Raw genomic sequence first — 19,150 nt, 5'->3', positions numbered from 1 at the left:
CCTGCAGTGCACATGGTTTTGTCCATCTAAGAAGGATTTTGTCAGAAAGAGTGAACTAGAATAAGGCCCATAGTGAGTGAGCCTCATACCTCTTTCACACCAGAAAATGCAGGGACCCACCCGGGAATATGGCCCAGGAATCATGCCGGGCCATTCCCGGATTGGCCCCTTTCACACCAGAAAAGTCCCTGCATTTTCTGGTGAGTGAAGGGGGCGGGAAGGAGGTGGGGAGGAGGCCGGCAGGAGGTGGGGAGGAGGCGGGCAGTTGGCGGGATGGTGGTGGAGGCGGGCAGGAGGTGTGTAGAATACTCACCCCGGTTGCTGGTGCTCCGTGCAGGCCAGGGATCCACGCGGGTGGCGGGCGCAAATGACGGGACAGCTGGCGGATGAAGATGACGCAGCTCTCCGGCGCTCTCACTGCTGCCGGAGAGCTGCGACCTCATCATCCACCGCCTGTCCCAACATTTGCGCCCGCCGCCTGTTTGGATCCCCGGCTGGACAGCACACCGAGGACCGGCAACCCGGGTAAGTGTCCCCTACCCTATTCACACCGGCCAGGTCCCTGGGTTGAACCCGGGAACAACCCTGCTACCTAGTAGAGTTGGATTGCTGGCAATTTTTCCTGGGATTTTGGCCCTGGAACCTTTCACACCTGCGCTAGTCCAGCAATAAAATAGGAGAATTACTGTGTAAAGATAATGCCTTAAAGTAATGCTTATTAAGCTGCCTGTTACTGTGTCAAATAAATTGTAACAATGAAAATGCTGTTTGATAAACAAATCTTCAAGTTCAAGAGGATTTATATAAAGCAGAGTAGGCAACAATTGTTGCACTCGAGAAATCTCACTACATTAGCTGGATACTGTGTATCATTAAAGGAATTGAAAGGGATATTATCAGAATAAACGGAGGATGGAGCTTGTAATCACCTCTAATGCCGTTAGATACGGACAGCATTGTCACAATGACCTGTGATCACCTTATTCACATATGTGTTGGTGCACAGTATTTCATCAACACCTGAGTGTGCTGTAATAAATAGTAGCAGTATATTGTGCTAACTGAGATGATTAGATCACCTACCGTATGTCTAGGGAAACGCCATATATTATAATGTGGTGATCCTCTCAACATATATGGTTCGGTTGGTCACCAGACATATACTTTTCATCGCAATATTAGATAATACAGTAGAATGGTGAAGTATATCAAGTCTGGTATGCGTCCCAGTTAATGATTTCAGTGTCACTCTATCAATTCATTTTAAATTCTTTTCAAACACAGTTTGGTAGTGCATGACTGATCTGGCAGGCACACCACTGAAGAATTCTGCGTGTCTCTGCCTGTCAGGAGCACTACACTTGGCAGACTAGAATTGTGTATCTCTCTCACATTAGAGATGAATAATTCTGTCAGTGTGGGCAATATGTCTCTCACAGTGGTTAAATATGCAGCATAATCAATATAATCTTCTGGCGTTCAGTATACAACTGTTATGTTGATGTATTAGATCTGTATATTCAATTCTGCAGATATACAGTGTACAATTAATCACATTACTCAGTGGTGGTGTGTCCTACCACTAATAGTTACGGCGCCTCCCGGGGAGCGCACCGCGGACAGAGTCTGTGTGTGACTACCTGTCAGTGGAGCTTGGTTGAATAACTCCTATTATACAATCACACACACTGCAGGCAGCATCCGTAAATCAGTGTTGCTCTGACAAGAGCATTTAAGGCATATCAATATAGTGTTCATTCTAGCACCCGCTATCTTTGAAAACCCATGCAGTTCCTCTTCCCTGCCTGGGGTGTCGCTGGCTGCTGTAGTGCTTTTAGCACAGTGTGGTCTGTATATCAGCACTGATATGCAAACCAGACCTGTGCTAGAAACACCACAGCAGACAGCGACACCCCAGGCAGGGAAGAGGAACTGCATGGGTTTTCAAAGATAGCGGGTGCTAGAATGAACACTATCAATATTTGTTACATTATAGATATATAGATATTTGGAGGCACACATAGGACGCCACACGCATGATTCAAAAAGTATCTCTGCCCATTCTCTATGATAATCATTGGACTAATGATGACCAATGATTATCATAGAGAATGGGCGGAGATACTTTTTGAATCAGTAGAACACCCATTGGTGGAAATGGGGAAGTGGGTTTAAAAGGAAACTCTAGTCTAATGTGTGTTCATACCCAGCTTGAAAAAGGAGACCGGCGTGTCTCCGAAACGCGTTGGGGCTTTTATTTTGGACACATATCCTGTTATGCCTGTGCACTTTTGAAAGCCTTGCACTTTAGAGGCAACTGGACACTTTTTTGGATGCACTTGCACTTTATCTGGGGATTTCTACCAACTAAGCCATCTGTGGTGGTGCCGCAGATCTTCTATGGAAGCATAGCCCACCGCAGCACAATCTTATGGTGAGATAATATATTCCATATTTTATAGCTCCAGGAAAAGAGATGTGATCCTGATACTAGTATCATTAAGTAAACTTGTTTCATGTGTTTATGTCACTGTAATTTAATAAATCGATGTCATTTTAAATATATGATGTTTGGAACATTCTTTTAAGAGGGTTGCGCCCAACCGAACATTATCTGTCGCAAATCTGTTGTTCTCTAAGAGGTTAGTAACATGTAACAGGCTTTCCTCCTGGTGTAGTTGTCTGTTCCGGCCCGTACAGACTACTCACATGTAATAGGCTTTCCTCCTGGTGTAGTTGCCTGCTCCGGCCCCTACAGACTACTCACATGTAATAGGCTTTCCTCCTGGTGTAGTTGCCTGTTCCGGCCCGTACAGACTACTCACATGTAATAGGCTTTCCTCCTGGTGTAGTTGCCTGTTCCGGCCCCTACAGACTACTCACATGTAATAGGCTTTCCTCCTGCTGTAGTTGCCTGTTCCGGCACGTACAGACTACTCACATGTAATAGGCTTTCCTCCTGGTGTAGTTGCCTGTTCCGGCCCGTACAGACTACGCACATGTAACAGGCTTTCCTCCTGGTGTAGTTGCCTGTTCCGGCCCGTACAGACTACTCACATGTAACAGGCTTTCCTCCTGCTGTAGTTGCCTGCTCCGGCCCCTACAGACTACTCACATGTAATAGGCTTTCCTCCTGGTGTAGTTGCCTGTTCCGGCCCGTACAGACTACTCACATGTAATAGGCTTTCCTCCTGGTGTAGTTGCCTGTTCCGGCCCCTACAGACTACTCACATGTAATAGGCTTTCCTCCTGCTGTAGTTGCCTGTTCCGGCACGTACAGACTACTCACATGTAATAGGCTTTCCTCCTGGTGTAGTTGCCTGTTCCGGCCCGCACAGACTACTCACATGTAATAGGCTTTCCTCCTGGTGTAGTTGCCTGTTCCAGCCCGTACAGACTACTCACATGTAACAGGCTTTCCTCCTGCTGTAGTTGCCTGTTCCGGCCCATACAGACTACTCACATGTAATAGGCTTTCCTCCTGCTGTAGTTGCCTGCTCCGGCCCCTACAGACTACTCACATGTAATAGGCTTTCCTCCTGGTGTAGTTGCCTGTTCCGGCCCGTACAGACTACTCACATGTAACAGGCTTTCCTCCTGGTGTAGTTGCCTGTTCCGGCCCGTACAGACTACTCACATGTAACAGGCTTTCCTCCTGCTGTAGTTGCCTGCTCCGGCCCCTACAGACTACTCACATGTAATAGGCTTTCCTCCTAGTGTAGTTGCCTGTTCCGGCCCGCACAGACTACTCACATGTAATAGGCTTTCCTCCTGCTGTAGTTGCCTGTTCCGGCCCATACAGACTACTCACATGTAACAGGCTTTCCTCCTGCTGTAGTTGCCTGCTCCGGCCCCTACAGACTACTCACATGTAATAGGCTTTCCTCCTGGTGTAGTTGCCTGTTCCGGCCCGTACAGACTACTCACATGTAACAGGCTTTCCTCCTGGTGTAGTTGCCTGTTCCGGCCCGTACAGACTACTCACATGTAACAGGCTTTCCTCCTGCTGTAGTTGCCTGCTCCGGCCCCTACAGACTACTCACATGTAATAGGCTTTCCTCCTGGTGTAGTTGCCTGTTCCGGCCCGTACAGACTACTCACATGTAATAGGCTTTCCTCCTGGTGTAGTTGCCTGTTCCGGCCCCTACAGACTACTCACATGTAATAGGCTTTCCTCCTGCTGTAGTTGCCTGTTCCGGCACGTACAGACTACTCACATTTAACAGGCTTTTCTCCTGGTGCAGTTGCCTGTTCCGGCCATACCGACTACTCACATGTAATAGGCTTTCCTCCTGGTGTAGTTGCCTGTTCTGGCCCGTACAGACTACTCACATGTAATAGGCTTTCCTCCTGGTGTAGTTGCCTGTTCTGGCCCGTACAGACTACTCACATGTAATAGGCTTTCCTCCTGGTGTAGTTGCCTGTTCTGGCCCGTACAGACTACTCACATGTAATAGGCTTTCCTCCTGGTGTAGTTGCCTGTTCCAGGCCATACAGACTACTCACATGTAATAAGGTTGACAGTAAAAGAAAGAATTTATAGGATTATATGGTGAAGCATGATGGAGAAATCCTCAGGTCAGTGTTACAGCCCAATGGCTTCTAAAAATTCTGTATAGACTTTCAGATGACCGGTGCTGGTTTATATGACTGGGACATGAAGGCCGGTGCAGGGTTCTATGACTGGGACATGAAGGCCGGTGCAGGGTTCTATGACTGGGACATGAAGGCCAGTGCAGGGTTCTATGACTGGGACATGAAGGCCGGTGCAGGGTTCTATGACTGGGACATGAAGGCCGGTGCAGGGTTCTATGACTGGGACATGAAGGCCGGTGCAGGGTTCTATGACTGGGACATGAAGGCTGGTGCAGGATTCTATGACTGGGACATGAAGGCCGGTGCAGGGTTCTATGACTGGGACATGAAGGCTGGTGCAGGATTCTATGACTGGGACATGAAGGCTGGTGCAGGGTTCTATGACTGGGACATGAAGGCCGGTGCAGGGTTCTATGACTGGGACATGAAGGCTGGTGCAGGGTTCTATGACTGGGACATGTAGGCTGGTGCAGGGTTCTATGACTGGGACATGAAGGCTGGTGCAGGGTTCTATGACTGGGACATGAAGGCTGGTGCAGGGTTCTATGACTGGGACATGTAGGCTGGTGCAGGGTTCTATGACTGGGACATGAAGGCTGGTGCAGGGTTCTATGACTGGGACATGAAGGCTGGTGCAGGGTTCTATGACTGGGACATGTAGGCTGGTGCAGGGTTCTATGACTGGGACATGAAGGCTGGTGCAGGGTTCTATGACTGGGACATGAAGGCCGGTGCTGGTTTATATGACTGGGACATGCAGACTGGTGCAGGGTTCTATGACTGGGACATGAAGGCCGGTGCAGGGTTCTATGACTGGGACATGAAGGCTGGTGCAGGTTTCTATGACTTGGACATGAAGGCTGGTGCAGGGTTCTATGACTGGGACATGAAGGCTGGTGCAGGGTTCTATGACTGGGACATGAAGGCCGGTGCAGGGTTCTATGACTGGGACATGAAGGCCGGTGCAGGGTTCTATGACTGGGACATGAAGGCCGGTGCAGGGTTCTCTGACTGCGACATGATAGCTGGTGCAGGGTTCTATGACTGGGACATGAATGCCGGTGCAGGGTTCTATGACTGGGACATGAAGGCCGGTGCAGGGTTCTATGACTGGGACATGAAGGCCGGTGCAGGGTTCTATGACTGGGACATGAAGGCCGGTGCAGGGTTCTATGACTGGGACATGAAGGCCGGTGCAGGGTTCTATGACTGGGACATGAAGGCCGGTGCAGGGTTCTATGACTGGGACATGAAGGCCGGTGCAGGGTTCTATGACTGGGACATGAAGGCCGGTGCAGGGTTCTATGACTGGGACATGAAGGCCGGTGCAGGGTTCTATGACTGGGACATGAAGGCTGGTGCAGGGTTCTGTGACTGGGACATGAAGGCTGGTGCAGGGTTCTGTGACTGGGACATGAAGGCCGGTGCAGGGTTCTATGACTGGGACATGAAGGCCGGTGCAGGGTTCTATGACTGGGACATGAAGGCCGGTGCAGGGTTCTATGACTGGGACATGAAGGCCGGTGCAGGATTCTATGACTGGGACATGAAGGCCGGTGCAGGGTTCTCTGACTGCGACATGATAGCTGGTGCAGGGTTCTATGACTGGGACATGAAGGCCGGTGCAGGGTTCTATGTCTGGGACATGAAGGCCGGTGCAGGGTTCTATGATTGGGACATGGAGGCTGGTGCAGGGTTCTATGACTGGGACATGAAGGCCGGTGCAGGGTTCTATGACTGGGACATGAAGGCCGGTGCAGGGTTCTATGACTGGGACATGAAGGCTGGTGCAGTGTTCTATGATTGGGACATGAAGACTGGTGCAGGGTTCTATGACTGGGACATGAAGGCCGGTGCAGGGTTCTATGACTGGGACATGAAGGCCGGTGCAGGGTTCTATGACTGGGACATGAAGACTGGTGCAGGGTTCTATGACTGGGACATGAAGGCTGGTGCAGGGTTCTAAGACTGGGACATGAAGGCCGGTGCACGGTTCTATGACTGGGACATGAAGGCCGGTGCAGGGTTCTATGACTGGGACATGAAGGCCGGTGCAGTGTTCTATGACTGGGACATGAAGACTGGTGCAGGGTTCTGTGACTGGGACATGAAGGCTGTTGCAGGGTTCTATGACTGGGACATGAAGACAGGTGCAGGGTTCTATGACTGGGACATGAAGGCCGGTGCAGGGTTCTATGACTGGGACATGAAGGCTGGTGCAGGGTTCTATGACTGGGACATGAAGGCTGGTGCAGGGTTCTGTGACTGGGACATGAAGGCTGGTGCAGGGTTCTGTGACTGGGACATGAAGGCCGGTGCAGGGTTCTATGACTGGGACATGAAGGCCGGTGCAGTGTTCTATGACTGGGACATGAAGGCTGGTGCAGGGTTCTGTGACTGGGACATGAAGGCTGGTGCAGGGTTCTGTGACTGGGACATGAAGACTGGTGCAGGGTCCTGTGACTGGGACATGAAGGCCGGTGCAGGGTTCTATGACTGGGACATGAAGGCTGGTGCAGGGTTCTATGAATGGGACATGAAGGCTGGTGCAGGGTTCTATGACTGGGACATGAAGACTGGTGCAGGGTTCTGTGACTGGGACATGAAGGCCGGTGCAGGGTTCTGTGACTGGGACATGAAGGCTGGTGCAGGGTTCTGTGACTGGGACATGAAGACTGGTGCAGGGTCCTGTGACTGGGACATGAAGGCCGGTGCAGGGTTCTATGACTGGGACATGAAGGCTGGTGCAGGGTTCTATGACTGGGACATGAAGGCCGGTGCAGGGTTCTATGACTGGGACATGAAGGCTGGTGCAGGGTTCTATGACTGGGACATGAAGGCTGGTGCAGGGTTCTATGACTGGGACATGAAGGCTGGTGCAGGGTTCTATGACTGGGACATGAAGGCTGGTGCAGGGTTCTATGACTGGGACATGAAGGCTGGTGCAGGGTTCTATGACTGGGACATGAAGGCCGGTGCAGGGTTCTGTGTCTGGGACATGAAGGCCGGTGCAGGGTTCTGTGACTGGGACATAAAGGCCTCGCTAGGGAATGCCATGGTAGGGGCTCAAGCTTTAGGTTTGTGGTCAGCATTTGTCATCCCAGTGGGATTCTGACAATGACGTCATCACTGATGTCAGGATACCGGCACCGGTCGACCTTTAGGTAGTCGGGATGCTGGTGTCGATATTAAACAACAATATTGAATGCCGGCATGCCTACCGCTTGGATTCTGAAAGCATCCCTCCGGATTATAGGCTGAAAGTTAATAGGCTAACACTATATGGTCAACATTGACAAGCAATGCTGCCAAGAGGTCTGCCGAGCCCATATAACATTTTGGGTATGGCCGAATAGTGGGAAGCGTAGCCCTTAGGGAGTAATGTAAAGAAAAGTCTGTAGAGCTGAGCAGGGGAGCGTCTTGAGCCCCTCAATTAGAGGGGCAGCATGACATAACACGCCTCTTATCATAGCCGTAGGGATTTTGAATCCAAGGCTTTATTTTAACAATGTACTACATCGCCCCAACCAACCATTACAGCATATCACCCACAAAGCACTTAGCAAACAGGTTAGGCATACCGCCTGAACAATTAATTGGAAAGGGTGAATGCCCTACATGAAAGGAACAAACGGCCTTCATTTTATGGACTACCCCCATAGACAATATATTCTGCCTCTTTCATGGCTTTCCAAAATATATAGCCAGAGATGCATTCTATGACCAGTGGCGGATCCAGGGGTGGGGCTGCAGCACAATTCAAATAGGGGCGCCACACCAACTGCCAGTGAGACAGTTTGGTGGTAGCGGGTGTGGCTCCCCTATTTGAATATTGAACTGTGCTGGAGCCCCTCCCCTCTGGAGCTACCACTGGTCTTGAGTGTGCAAAGTGGACACAAGATGACTATGAATGACCAGCACCGGGCATGGGGTAGGTGTATCTGGAAATGATACTGGTGACAGCTGGTTTTGCGGATGGGGGAACTGATGTGGTGTAATTGCATAGATGTGTGTGATGCAGAATATAGTCGCATTATTGCCAACTTTCCTGGAATAGCGCTGGCAATGCGCACAGAATCACGGCCGATGTCACCATTTCCTGTGGGTCGGTTCTGGAAAGTGTTGTCACTAAGCGAAACATCTGCAGGAGATGAAACAGATGAAATGCAAGGAACCAAGTGAAGGCAGGTTCAGCTCCTAACCCCCGCGATGTAATAAAATACACATGGAACATGAAGAAATCTAATAATGTTTTATTGGATCACAGATACTATAAACATCACAGATTGTGGCCTCTGGCAGGGGGTGGATCTTTTGGTCTACAACAACTAGGTCGACAAGCATTAGGTCGACACCTCTAGGTCGACATGCAGCAAGGTCGACATGGGTTAATGTTGACATTGGAACTAGGTCGACATGAAATTAGGTCGACACAAGCATTAGGTCGACATGGGGTTTTCACTGTTTTTTGACCCGAATGTCGACACGGACACAGTTTGAAGTGCACCGCATCCCCTCACATCACTCGCTTCACTCTGCACACTATTTTATTTTCCCACCACGCCCTAGTGGATGGTAGGGCATGAAATACTGCCTGTCGGCACATGTCGGCTCAAAAAACAGTGAAAAACCCAGTGTCGACCTTTTGACTGTTGACCTAGCCCATGTCGACCTAATGATTGTGTCAACATAATGTCATGTAGACCTAGACCCATGTCCACCTTGCTGCATGTTGACCTAGTGGTATCGACCCAATGCTTGCCGACCTAGTTGTTGTAGACCTAATGACCGTATCCCCTCTGGCACAGGTTCTGAAACTCGGTCCTCAGGACCCCACACAGTGCACGTTTTCCTGGTCTCCTCACAGAATCACAAGTGAAGGCATTAGCTCCACCTGTGGCTCTTTTAAAATGTGCCAATGAGTAATGAGTGCACCTGTGCACCTGCTGGGTGACCTGGAAAATGTGAACTGTGTGGGGTCCTGAGGGCCGGGGTTGAGAACCCCATGTTTACATAATTAAGGCTGCTTATAGTTCATACTCTGCAGGGAATACATATGTGACAGTCAGAATACCGATATCCTGATGTTGGAATTCCCTGCATTGGCGGCGGCCTCCTCTAGCATCCTTAATAACTGCCTGCTGTTAGGCGGCAGCCATTTTGCAAGGGGCATTTTTCATGGTAGCAGAAGGAGCACCGGGACCGTAGACAAGTAGATGTGCAGGTTCCAGCTACAGACCCGGTGGTGGAAGACGGAGGGGTGAGTGGAGCACCCAACTTTTCCAACCATCGCCATCGACGGGGGCACCCAGTTTTTGTTACACTACTGATGCCGGTGTTGATATTGGGACTGCCAGCATCTTGACCACCCGGCAGCTAATTATGTCATAATTTCTCCTCGTTAAGCACAATACATGAAATAAAAGCAAAAAGCCGAACAAGGCTATAAGCATGAATAACACTAAGCCATAGGAGATCATTCTAGTTGAAATGCTGGGAACGCCCATCGTTTTATGGGTGTACCCATGGGCGTGCGGGCAGGAGGTGTGCCGGGGGAGGCGGCTAATGTCAGTTACTCGCCCTGTCTTCGGCGGAATGGCCACAAATATAAGTCAGTCTCCACTGACTTATATTTGTGTGTACTGAAGAAATTCGATGGTCGGCGATGATTTCGGGCCCGCACGCAAGGCGGCGAATGGATGTTTATGCATAACATCCATTTGCATGGCTGAGGGGAAAATCGGGTGGTGGGCATTCATGCGCGTGGCGTTTAGTTGGCAGCGTAATTCACTGCTTTGTGAGTCAACCAGAATGACCTCCATAGGCTCCTACTATTTACAGCATAAATGTAATATATGAGTAACACTGGCAGTGACGCGTTAGCTGACGTGCTGCAATAACAAGAGCTCGTGACTACAGAAATGTCGGAACGAGCTGTGACATCACAAGCGAAACAATCAGCACTTAAAATGGGAAAATTTGGGAGCAAATTAGTTTAGGGAATAATAATAATAATAAAAAAAAAGAGAACTATAATCGCATCCGCAGTGGGGGTGGCCTGTGTAGAAAACTTCCATAATGCTCCGCTCTGTGATAGTAACTAGACCGTGTTCTGTGCAAAAGGAGGACTTCATTTCCCAGCAGTCACTGTCGGCATTCTATCCCAACGGTGAAAATGCCAACAGTGGCATCCAAGAGGTCAGACTCCCATGGTAACTGGGGTTAGGGTTGGGCACTAGCGAGAGGATTAGGGTCAAGCTGTGGGTAGGGGTTCAGTTAATGTTAAGCTGTAGGAGAGGAGGGTTAGGGTTAAGCTGTGGGCAGGTAGGGAGAAGGGGTCAGTTAATGTTAAGCTGTGAGAGAGGAGGGTTAGGGTTAAGCTGTGGGCAGGTAGGGAGAAGGGGTCAGTTAATGTTAAGCTGTGAGAGAGGAGGGTTAGGGTTAAGCTGTGGGTGGATAGGGGGAAGGGATCAGTTAATGTTAAGCTGTGAGAGAGGAGGGTTAGGGTTAAGCTGTGGGTGGGTAGGGGGACAAGGTCAGTTAATGTTAAGCTGTGAGAGAGGAGGGTTAGGGTTAAGCTGTGGGTGGGTAGGGGGACAGGGTCAGTTAATGTTAAGCTGTTGGAGAGGAAGGTTAGGGTTAAGCTGTGGGTGGCTAGGGGGAAGGGGTCAGTTAATGTTAAGCTGTGAGAGAGGAGGGTTAGGGTTAAGCTGTGGGTGGGTAGGGGGACAGGGTCAGTTAATGTTAAGCTGTTGGAGAGGAAGGTTAGGGTTAAGCTGTGGGTGGCTATGGGGAAGGAGTCAGTTAATGTTAAGCTGTGAGAGAGGAGGGTTATGGTTAAGCTGTGGGTGGGTAGGGGTCAGTTAATGTTAAGCTGTGGGAGAGGATGGTTAGGTTAAGCTGTGGGTGGCTATGGGGAAGGGGTCAGTTAATGTTAAGCTGTGAGAGAGGAGGGTTACGGTTAAGCTGTGGGTGGCTAGGGGGAAGGGGTCAGTTAATGTTAAGCTGTGAGAGAGGAGGGTTACGGTTAAGCTGTGGGTGGCTAGGGGGAAGGGGTCAGTTAATGTTAAGCTGTGAGAGAGGAGGGTTATGGTTAAGCTGTGGGTGGCTAGGGGGAAGGGGTCAGTTAATGTTAAGCTGTGAGAGAGGAGGGTTACGGTTAAGCTGTGGGCAGGTAGGGGGAAGGGGTCAGTTAATGTTAAGCTGTGGGAGAGGATCGTTAGGTTAAGCTGTGGGTGGCTAACGGGGAAGGGGTCAGTTAATGTTAAGCTGTGGGAGAGGATGGTTAGGGTTAAGCTGTGGGTGGCTAGGGTGAAGGGGTCAGTTAATGTTAAGCTGTGGGAGAGGATGGTTAGGTTAAGCTGTGGGTGGCTAGGGGGAAGGGGTCAGTTAATGTTAAGCTGTGGGAGAGGATGGTTAGGGTTTAAATACTCACAGCACCTGCTGGGATTTTGAACTTTGGACTGCTGTTATCAGCATTCTGAATCTCGACCACCAGAATATTGATACCAGCCCTGAGACGGAGCCGGGGTATCCTGCGCCAATGTTGTGTATCTACAGCTGTAAGGGGCTAAAGGTCGTGTTGCCCTTGTTCTTGTCAGCCTTGTGCATAATACTTGTGTTGACCTTTTGACCTAGGGAATCTACGCTGTCTGGAGAATGTACAAACATCAGGTTTAGAATGTTGGACAAAGGGGCCGATTCAGGGTCACTCGGTATGATCCGAATTTGGCCCCAGCCCCGATGGGAGGGGTTTGTGCATACGCATTTCTGCACAATTGCAAACCCCGGCACCGAATGGTTTCGGTGAGTAACACACTCGCTGGGCCGCAAGCTGCGGGGAGGGAGGGCCGGGGGCGGACAGGGGGTGGAGACGGCACTGGAGCAGGGAAACTCCCAGTTCATGGGTGTCCCCATGAAAACGCTGGCCATTCCCCTGACTATGCAGATGGGACAATGCCTTCTGGGAGCGGGCAACCGACATCACATGACATCAGCGCCCACCCCATCTTCAGCGGACGCTAAAGGATCAGCGTGAATTAGGCCCAAAGTTAGGAATGTCTTTCAGGGAATACAAGAACTGCGTTGGGATCCCCGGCAATAATACAAGACTCCTTCTTAGCCAATATCACTCCGAACAATGAGCATAAATAAAACAACGTTGATGGGTTGTAACAGAACTAAATAGCAATTCCTCCGGTCTCACATTATCTGGCACCAAACGTCTGAGCGATATACTGCAAACACAGAAATGTATATGACACATAATCTCAGCCTAACTACCTGCCCCAGGGGGTAAGAAGTGCTCCACGGAGACCTACATAGCTCACTGCGCGACCCCCGGTGTTCTAACTTCCCTGGTTCATGATAGTACAGGTCTCTCTTATATAATACTGTATATATCATGCAAATAAGGACACTTAGGTCACAATGATGTGTTTCTCCATTATTTTCTTGTGGCCCTAGTTTCCACAATACAGGAGAGATACATGCTTATTTCCTCTTGCACCCTACTGACCTCTTCACCCCAAATTCTAACCCAAAAAAATTGGGATAGACTCTTATTTATTTGGTACAGTCAGGACCCTACTAGGCAGCTGTCTAGGGGCTCCAGAATCTTGGGGAGCACCCCTGAGTCTATCACAAAATTAAGGTGGACTCTGAGAGAGGCGTTGTTGTTGAACTTAATGCAAGCGGCAGATGCCACTTCCACAATGTCACGTGAGGTCCTGGAAAGTCAGTGGTGTGGGTGGTGGTGGCAACAGTAAGCTGAAGCTTTGCCTAGGTTGCCGAAAAACCTTGCACCAGCCCTGGGTACATTATATACACTGAGGGGTAAAGGCACAGTGCGTATGTGGACATTCTGCCCCAGGTTTCCTGCAAGACCCAACTACAAATGTGGGAGTCTAGAAGCCATAGGATGGAGCCACACTGGCCAGTCTAACCGGCTGTATTGCCTATATAAGAAAGGAACAAAACTTACATCAGACTAGCGCCAATATATGCGGGAGGAACCAGAGCAATAAATCCAGGAGCCCTTCTATAGGGAGTTTATCCCAGTACCTGTGTTTAGACACCATCATTGTCCTCATGGTCAACAATTCACCAGAAATGGTGTCGTCAGAAGATTCCTGGTCCTTTCAAGTATTTCATATAATAGGAATTAACTTCCGTTCAGTAAAGTACATCAACATGTAAGGAGTCCCTCCATCGATATGTCAGGTGGAATTAAATTACCATCCATTGAAAAGTTCTCCCTTGCAATGAGGTGGTGGTCAACATCTAGCACGAGGTTTGGAAGATAAGGGTTATGGACGGATGGAGGCTGCAAGCCGTACTAGACTATGGGGTGGCTTGGAACCTGGCTTTTTGGTATCGCCCTATTGACTACTAGACACAGTCTATCATTTACACCGTAACCAATCTTGGAAGCCTGATTAGGTTCTCATTGCATCTACAGTATGTGTGACGTTCCTTTAGCGGGTGGTTTGTACATGCTGATTTAGCCAAATATATGCTTTATTTTTGGTAAACATAACCTGATTTATGTTTGTTTATTTTTTGCTGATATAACTAAGTTCATTTTGGAGAATTGGCCTTTTTGTGTTTAATTTGCATTTGTTATGTTTTATCTACGAAGAACGGACTCTTCAATGCAGATGATGCGATCATGATGTCATCATGGGTATCCATTGCTCCCAGTCCTCTGTTAGTACTGGTATACTGACTAGGCTGTTAATCAGACGCCTCCGAGTCTGTACTTGACGCCTCCGAGTCTGTACTTGACGCCTCCGAGTCTGTACTTGACGCCTCCGAGTCTGTACTTGACGCCTCCGAGTCTGTACTTCCCGCTGATTTGGGTTGGTAGGACGTAGATACGGCCATTTTCTTCCGATCACCTTTCTGCAGGGGTCTTTGTCCTTGTTCGGATAGCAAATAAACTGTTCCTATTTAAAAAAAAAAAAAGAAACATTAAACATAATATAAGTGAAGGGGCATAAAGGATATTCCCAACACTCGTAGCCCAGCAAGCAGGTCTGAATCAACATATATCCTTTTATAATTGTTATTAAAAGGTGATTGGCAGCTTTTTCAAACTGACTGTTACATTCTTACTATTTACAGGATACACCACCACTCATTGGCCCTTATTCTGACTGAGTCGGATGGTTCCGAATACCGATGGTTAATGTTTGACCATGTGCATAGGCATATCTGCACATGTGCGAACGCCTCACACGTCCAAATACGGCGTGAATTCTGTACAGAAAACGATCGGTTGGAACACTCCGAACAGGGGGTGGAGAGGGGCGTGAAGGGCTGTTTGGGCTCATTACCATATGTGTACGCCCCGCGTTTCATGGGAGTTCCCATGAAAACACTGGGCGTACGTATGGTAATGCGGCCATGACGCACGTGTGAGGGGCGGACATATGACATAGCCGGATGCCAGCTGCCTGCCTATTTCCCTGTGTTTGCACAGAGAAATGCCCGAGTGGTCCGGAGCACTCGGTGCTACCTGACCACTCGGTCCAGCATTCGATGGTCGGTGACCATGGAATGATGGGGGAGGTTTCCACAGATGGAGGAGGTGGGTCCGTTCGGTCGGCGTCTTACCACATTCGGACGGAGTGAGCGATCCGTATGGAAAGAGGGGCTAAGAACACTCGGTTCCTGTCCGAAAATACGCATCCGACCGATTCAACTAGAATAAGGGCCATTGTCTTTTTAGTAACTAAGAACTTTTACATTGTTACAGTGCTTGTTGATATAAGGCTGATTTATACATCAGGATTTCCCTTACATATATCATCACTGCTGGTCGATCAGCCTGGCAGCACCGCCCCCCAGCAGTTAACTGGAGAAATAAGTAATGGTATCCAGTCGGGGGACCCCTACTCGTTTTGACCCCTGTATTTTGGGAACCAGGATGGGACTGGGGCTGGTTGTGGCTCTGGAGGGGGGACCCCATGCCTTTAAAAAACAAAAAATTCTATATTTTTTTTCTATATTTTTTTTAAACACTGTAGCCTGCACGGATCTGACTGATATGATCATACCTCCCAACTTTTAGTTGCTCCGAAGAGGGACAGTTGCTGCGAATTCGCACATTCTGAAGTGGCGATTTCCGAATTCGCATCCAGATGTTTTCCCATTGAAAAACATACAATTCGCAAATTTAATGGGGTGCGAAATTGGAAATCGCCCAAAAAACAAAACCGTGCAAAAAAATAGACCAGGTTCTGACTGGCGAATTTTTCAGAAACATGCACAGATCATTGCGATCTGTGCATGGTTCTGGTATTAAAAACAAGAGTTAAATTAAAAAAGTGAAAAAAAAAAAAAACAGCGTGAGGTCCCCCCTCATGAGCATAACCAGCCCAGGGCTCAAAGAGCCGGTCCTGGTTTCATAAAATCACAGGGACAAACAAGTTGGGGTTCGCTGGATTTTATAAAACCAGCACCAGGCTCAAGGGCCGGTCCTGGTTCCCAAAGTACGGGGGACAAAATGACTAGGGGTTGCCCATATTTCAAGAACCAGCACCGGGCCCAACCAGCCAACAGGGTAATGCCACAAGCGGGGGGCGACTTTTTGACTGGTCAGCATGGGCAGGAGTCCTGGGGGAGTGGGTGTGGTATAAATCTCAGACGGTCGGGATTCCGACAGTCATTAGTCAGACGTCGGAATCCCGACTGCACAGCGGGGGGAGCGCATTGAAGCCCCTTGCGGGCTCGCTGCGCTCGCCACCTATTTTATTCTCCCTCTATGGGGGTCGTGGACCCCCACAAGGGAGCAGTCGGGATTCCGACGTCGGAGTAATGACTGTCGGAATCCCGACTGTCGTGGAGCCGTCCGGCATCCGGGGGAGTGGGGAGCCGTCCAAAGAAGGGGTCCCTCCCCCTCCAGAACTTACCTGCCCATGCTGAAGCCCGGGGCTGTCCTCGATGCCCCTGGGCGGTGGGCATCGAGCTGATACTTGTGTAAAAAGATAGAAAAACTATTGTATGCTGCTGTGGAACTATGAGTCCCAGCAAGCCTGCACCACATGCAGGGACTTGGAGAACCACAAGTCCCAGCATGTGGGGCAATAAAGGGCCGGCTGGGACTTGTAGTCCCACAGTAGCACAAATAGTTAAATAAATACACACACACACAGTACAACCATGTGCAGACCCCCACCATCAGGGATGGGGCTGAATTCCGTCTGAATTAGCCCCTAAGTCACCTGGGGTCCAGCCTGAGCAGCTGTGTATTACACCATAGATTGTGCTGTGAGAACACTGATATACAGACCACCAGTGTCACGGGGATTACACCATATGTTATATATACAATAATGTGCTTCTGTAATGAAGAAGAGTGTTCAAAAATGTAGTAACGTCTATTACCTGAGCGGCGTAAGAAGACGAGCTCTTCCGGAGACTTCAGCGCTCCATGTTCCACAGAGGCCTTGAAATACCGGTCACTCGGATCCAACCTATCAGCCAGCTTCATGGCGTAACAGGTGCTGATGATCCGGAACGTGCCGTCGCTGCTTTCACATGACCTATTGTCAATATCATAGTCTGGGATCCTTTTATATGGGCCTGATTCACGGTCAGCTCGTCCCCAGGTTACTTCAAGGTCTTCTGGGTAATAACCGTCAACTTCCAGTATAATGTATCCGCCATCCTGGAGAATGCTCCTCACAACCGGAACCCCTGAAATGATTCATTTTGTCAATATATATATATATATATATATATATATATATATATATATATATATATATATATATATATATATATATTACAAATTTGTTCTCAAAATGGGCAAAACCATATACACTGCAGGTGGGGCAGATGTAACATGTGCCAGCCAGATATACAGGAGTATGTGAATACTGTTGCAGTGCCTCCTCTCCCGTCCATGCTATGAATGAATACACAAATACACGAGCAGCCCCCCTGCGGTCACTGCCGTGACCTGCTGAGCCTCTGCGGACATGCACAGCCCTGCCCGATACTCCCCTCTCACTGTACCATGTGCCCCCAGGAGCTGGAGCCCACCACAGAGCAGCCACAGTCCCCTCATCCTGCTCAGGACCCTGCACTGGCTAAAGTGGAGAACGTGCCACACCAGGATGCGCTGAGGCCTCCTGGTAAGCGTTGCTGCTGCTCTCTGTAGTCAATGTTGTCCTGTAATGGGGGAGTGGGCGCAGCGTTTTCCAGATTTCCCCACAGTACCTGTGCCGGCGACAAGGGAGGGAGAGTGCGGTGGGCCGCGGGCGGACTAAAGCTGCTGGACTACTCATTGCGCGCTGTGAGGTGCCAGTGTCTGAGCATAAAAATTTGCATTTCTCCTGGACTCCCTACCCATGGCACTCCTGCAAGTGTCCCGAGGCACCCCAGGGTGCCACAGCACACAGATTGGAAATCACTGGGTTACACTCTATATTCCCCATCACATGGATACACACATATACCGCAGCGCTGTACAGAGAGTATGTCAGTCACACCGGTCCCTGCACCAGCAGAGCTTACACTCTATATTCCCCATCACATGGACACACACATATACCGCAGCGCTGTACAGAGAGTATGTCAGTCACACCGGTCCCTGCACCAGCAGAGCTTACACTCTATATTCCCCATCACATGGACACACACATATACCGCAGCGCTGTACAGAGAGTATGTCAGTCACACCGGTCCCTGCACCAGCAGAGCTTACACTCTATATTCCCCATCACATGGACACACACATATACCGCAGCGCTGTACAGAGAGTATGTCAGTCACACCGGTCCCTGCACCAGCAGAGCTTACACTCTATATTCCCCATCACAGGGACACACACATATACCGCAGCGCTGTACAGAGAGTACGTCAGTCACACCGGTCCCTGCACCAGCAGAGCTTACACTCTATATTCCCCATCACATGGACACACACATATACCGCAGCGCTGTACAGAGAGTACGTCAGTCACACCGGTCCCTGCACCAGCAGAGCTTACACTCTATATTCCCCATCACATGGACACACACATATACCGCAGCACTGTACAGAGAGTACGTCAGTCACACCGGTCCCTGCACCAGCAGAGCTTACACTCTATATTCCCCATAACATGGACACACACATATACCGCAGCGCTGTACAGAGAGTACGGCAGTCACACCGGTCCCTGCACCAGCAGAGCTTACACTCTATATTCCCCATCACATGGTCACACACATATACCGCAGCGCTGTACAGAGTACGTCAGTCACACCGGTCACTGCACCAGCAGAGCTTACACTCTATATTCCCCATCACAGGGACACACACATATACCGCAGCGCTGTACAGAGAGTACGTCAGTCACACCGGTCCCTGCACCAGCAGAGCTTACACTCTATATTCCCCATCACATGGACACACACATATACCGCAGCGCTGTACAGAGAGTACGTCAGTCACACCAGTCCCTGCACCACCAGAGCTTACACTCTATATTCCCCATAACATGGACACACATATACCGCAGCGCTGTACAGAGAGTACGTCAGTCACACCGGTCCCTGCACCA

At 49.6% G+C, this 19,150-nt stretch overlaps 1 protein-coding gene and 1 long non-coding RNA gene across 2 annotated transcripts in view; one reads left to right on the top strand and one right to left on the bottom strand.

Moving 5' to 3' along the window:
* The window catches only part of LOC146019885 (uncharacterized), a 134,486-nt gene that overhangs the window by 15,189 nt on the left and 100,147 nt on the right, over positions 1-19,150 (top strand). The window lies entirely within an intron of this gene.
* On the bottom strand, positions 13,807-17,292 carry LOC146019883 (uncharacterized). The gene is made up of 2 exons (XM_083152519.1): positions 16,987-17,292; positions 13,807-14,543 (listed from the first exon to the last, which is right to left on the bottom strand). Exons 1-2 carry the CDS (start codon positions 17,090-17,092, stop codon positions 14,332-14,334), a joined length of 318 nt encoding a protein of 105 aa, XP_083008645.1. The 5' UTR covers positions 17,093-17,292; the 3' UTR covers positions 13,807-14,331.

This window comes from Crinia signifera, chromosome 7, assembly GCF_055691185.1.
Source record: "Crinia signifera chromosome 7, ASM5569118v1, whole genome shotgun sequence".
NCBI classification, from domain to species: domain Eukaryota; kingdom Metazoa; phylum Chordata; class Amphibia; order Anura; family Myobatrachidae; genus Crinia; species Crinia signifera.
This window is presented reverse-complemented; position numbering and strand designations above follow the sequence as displayed.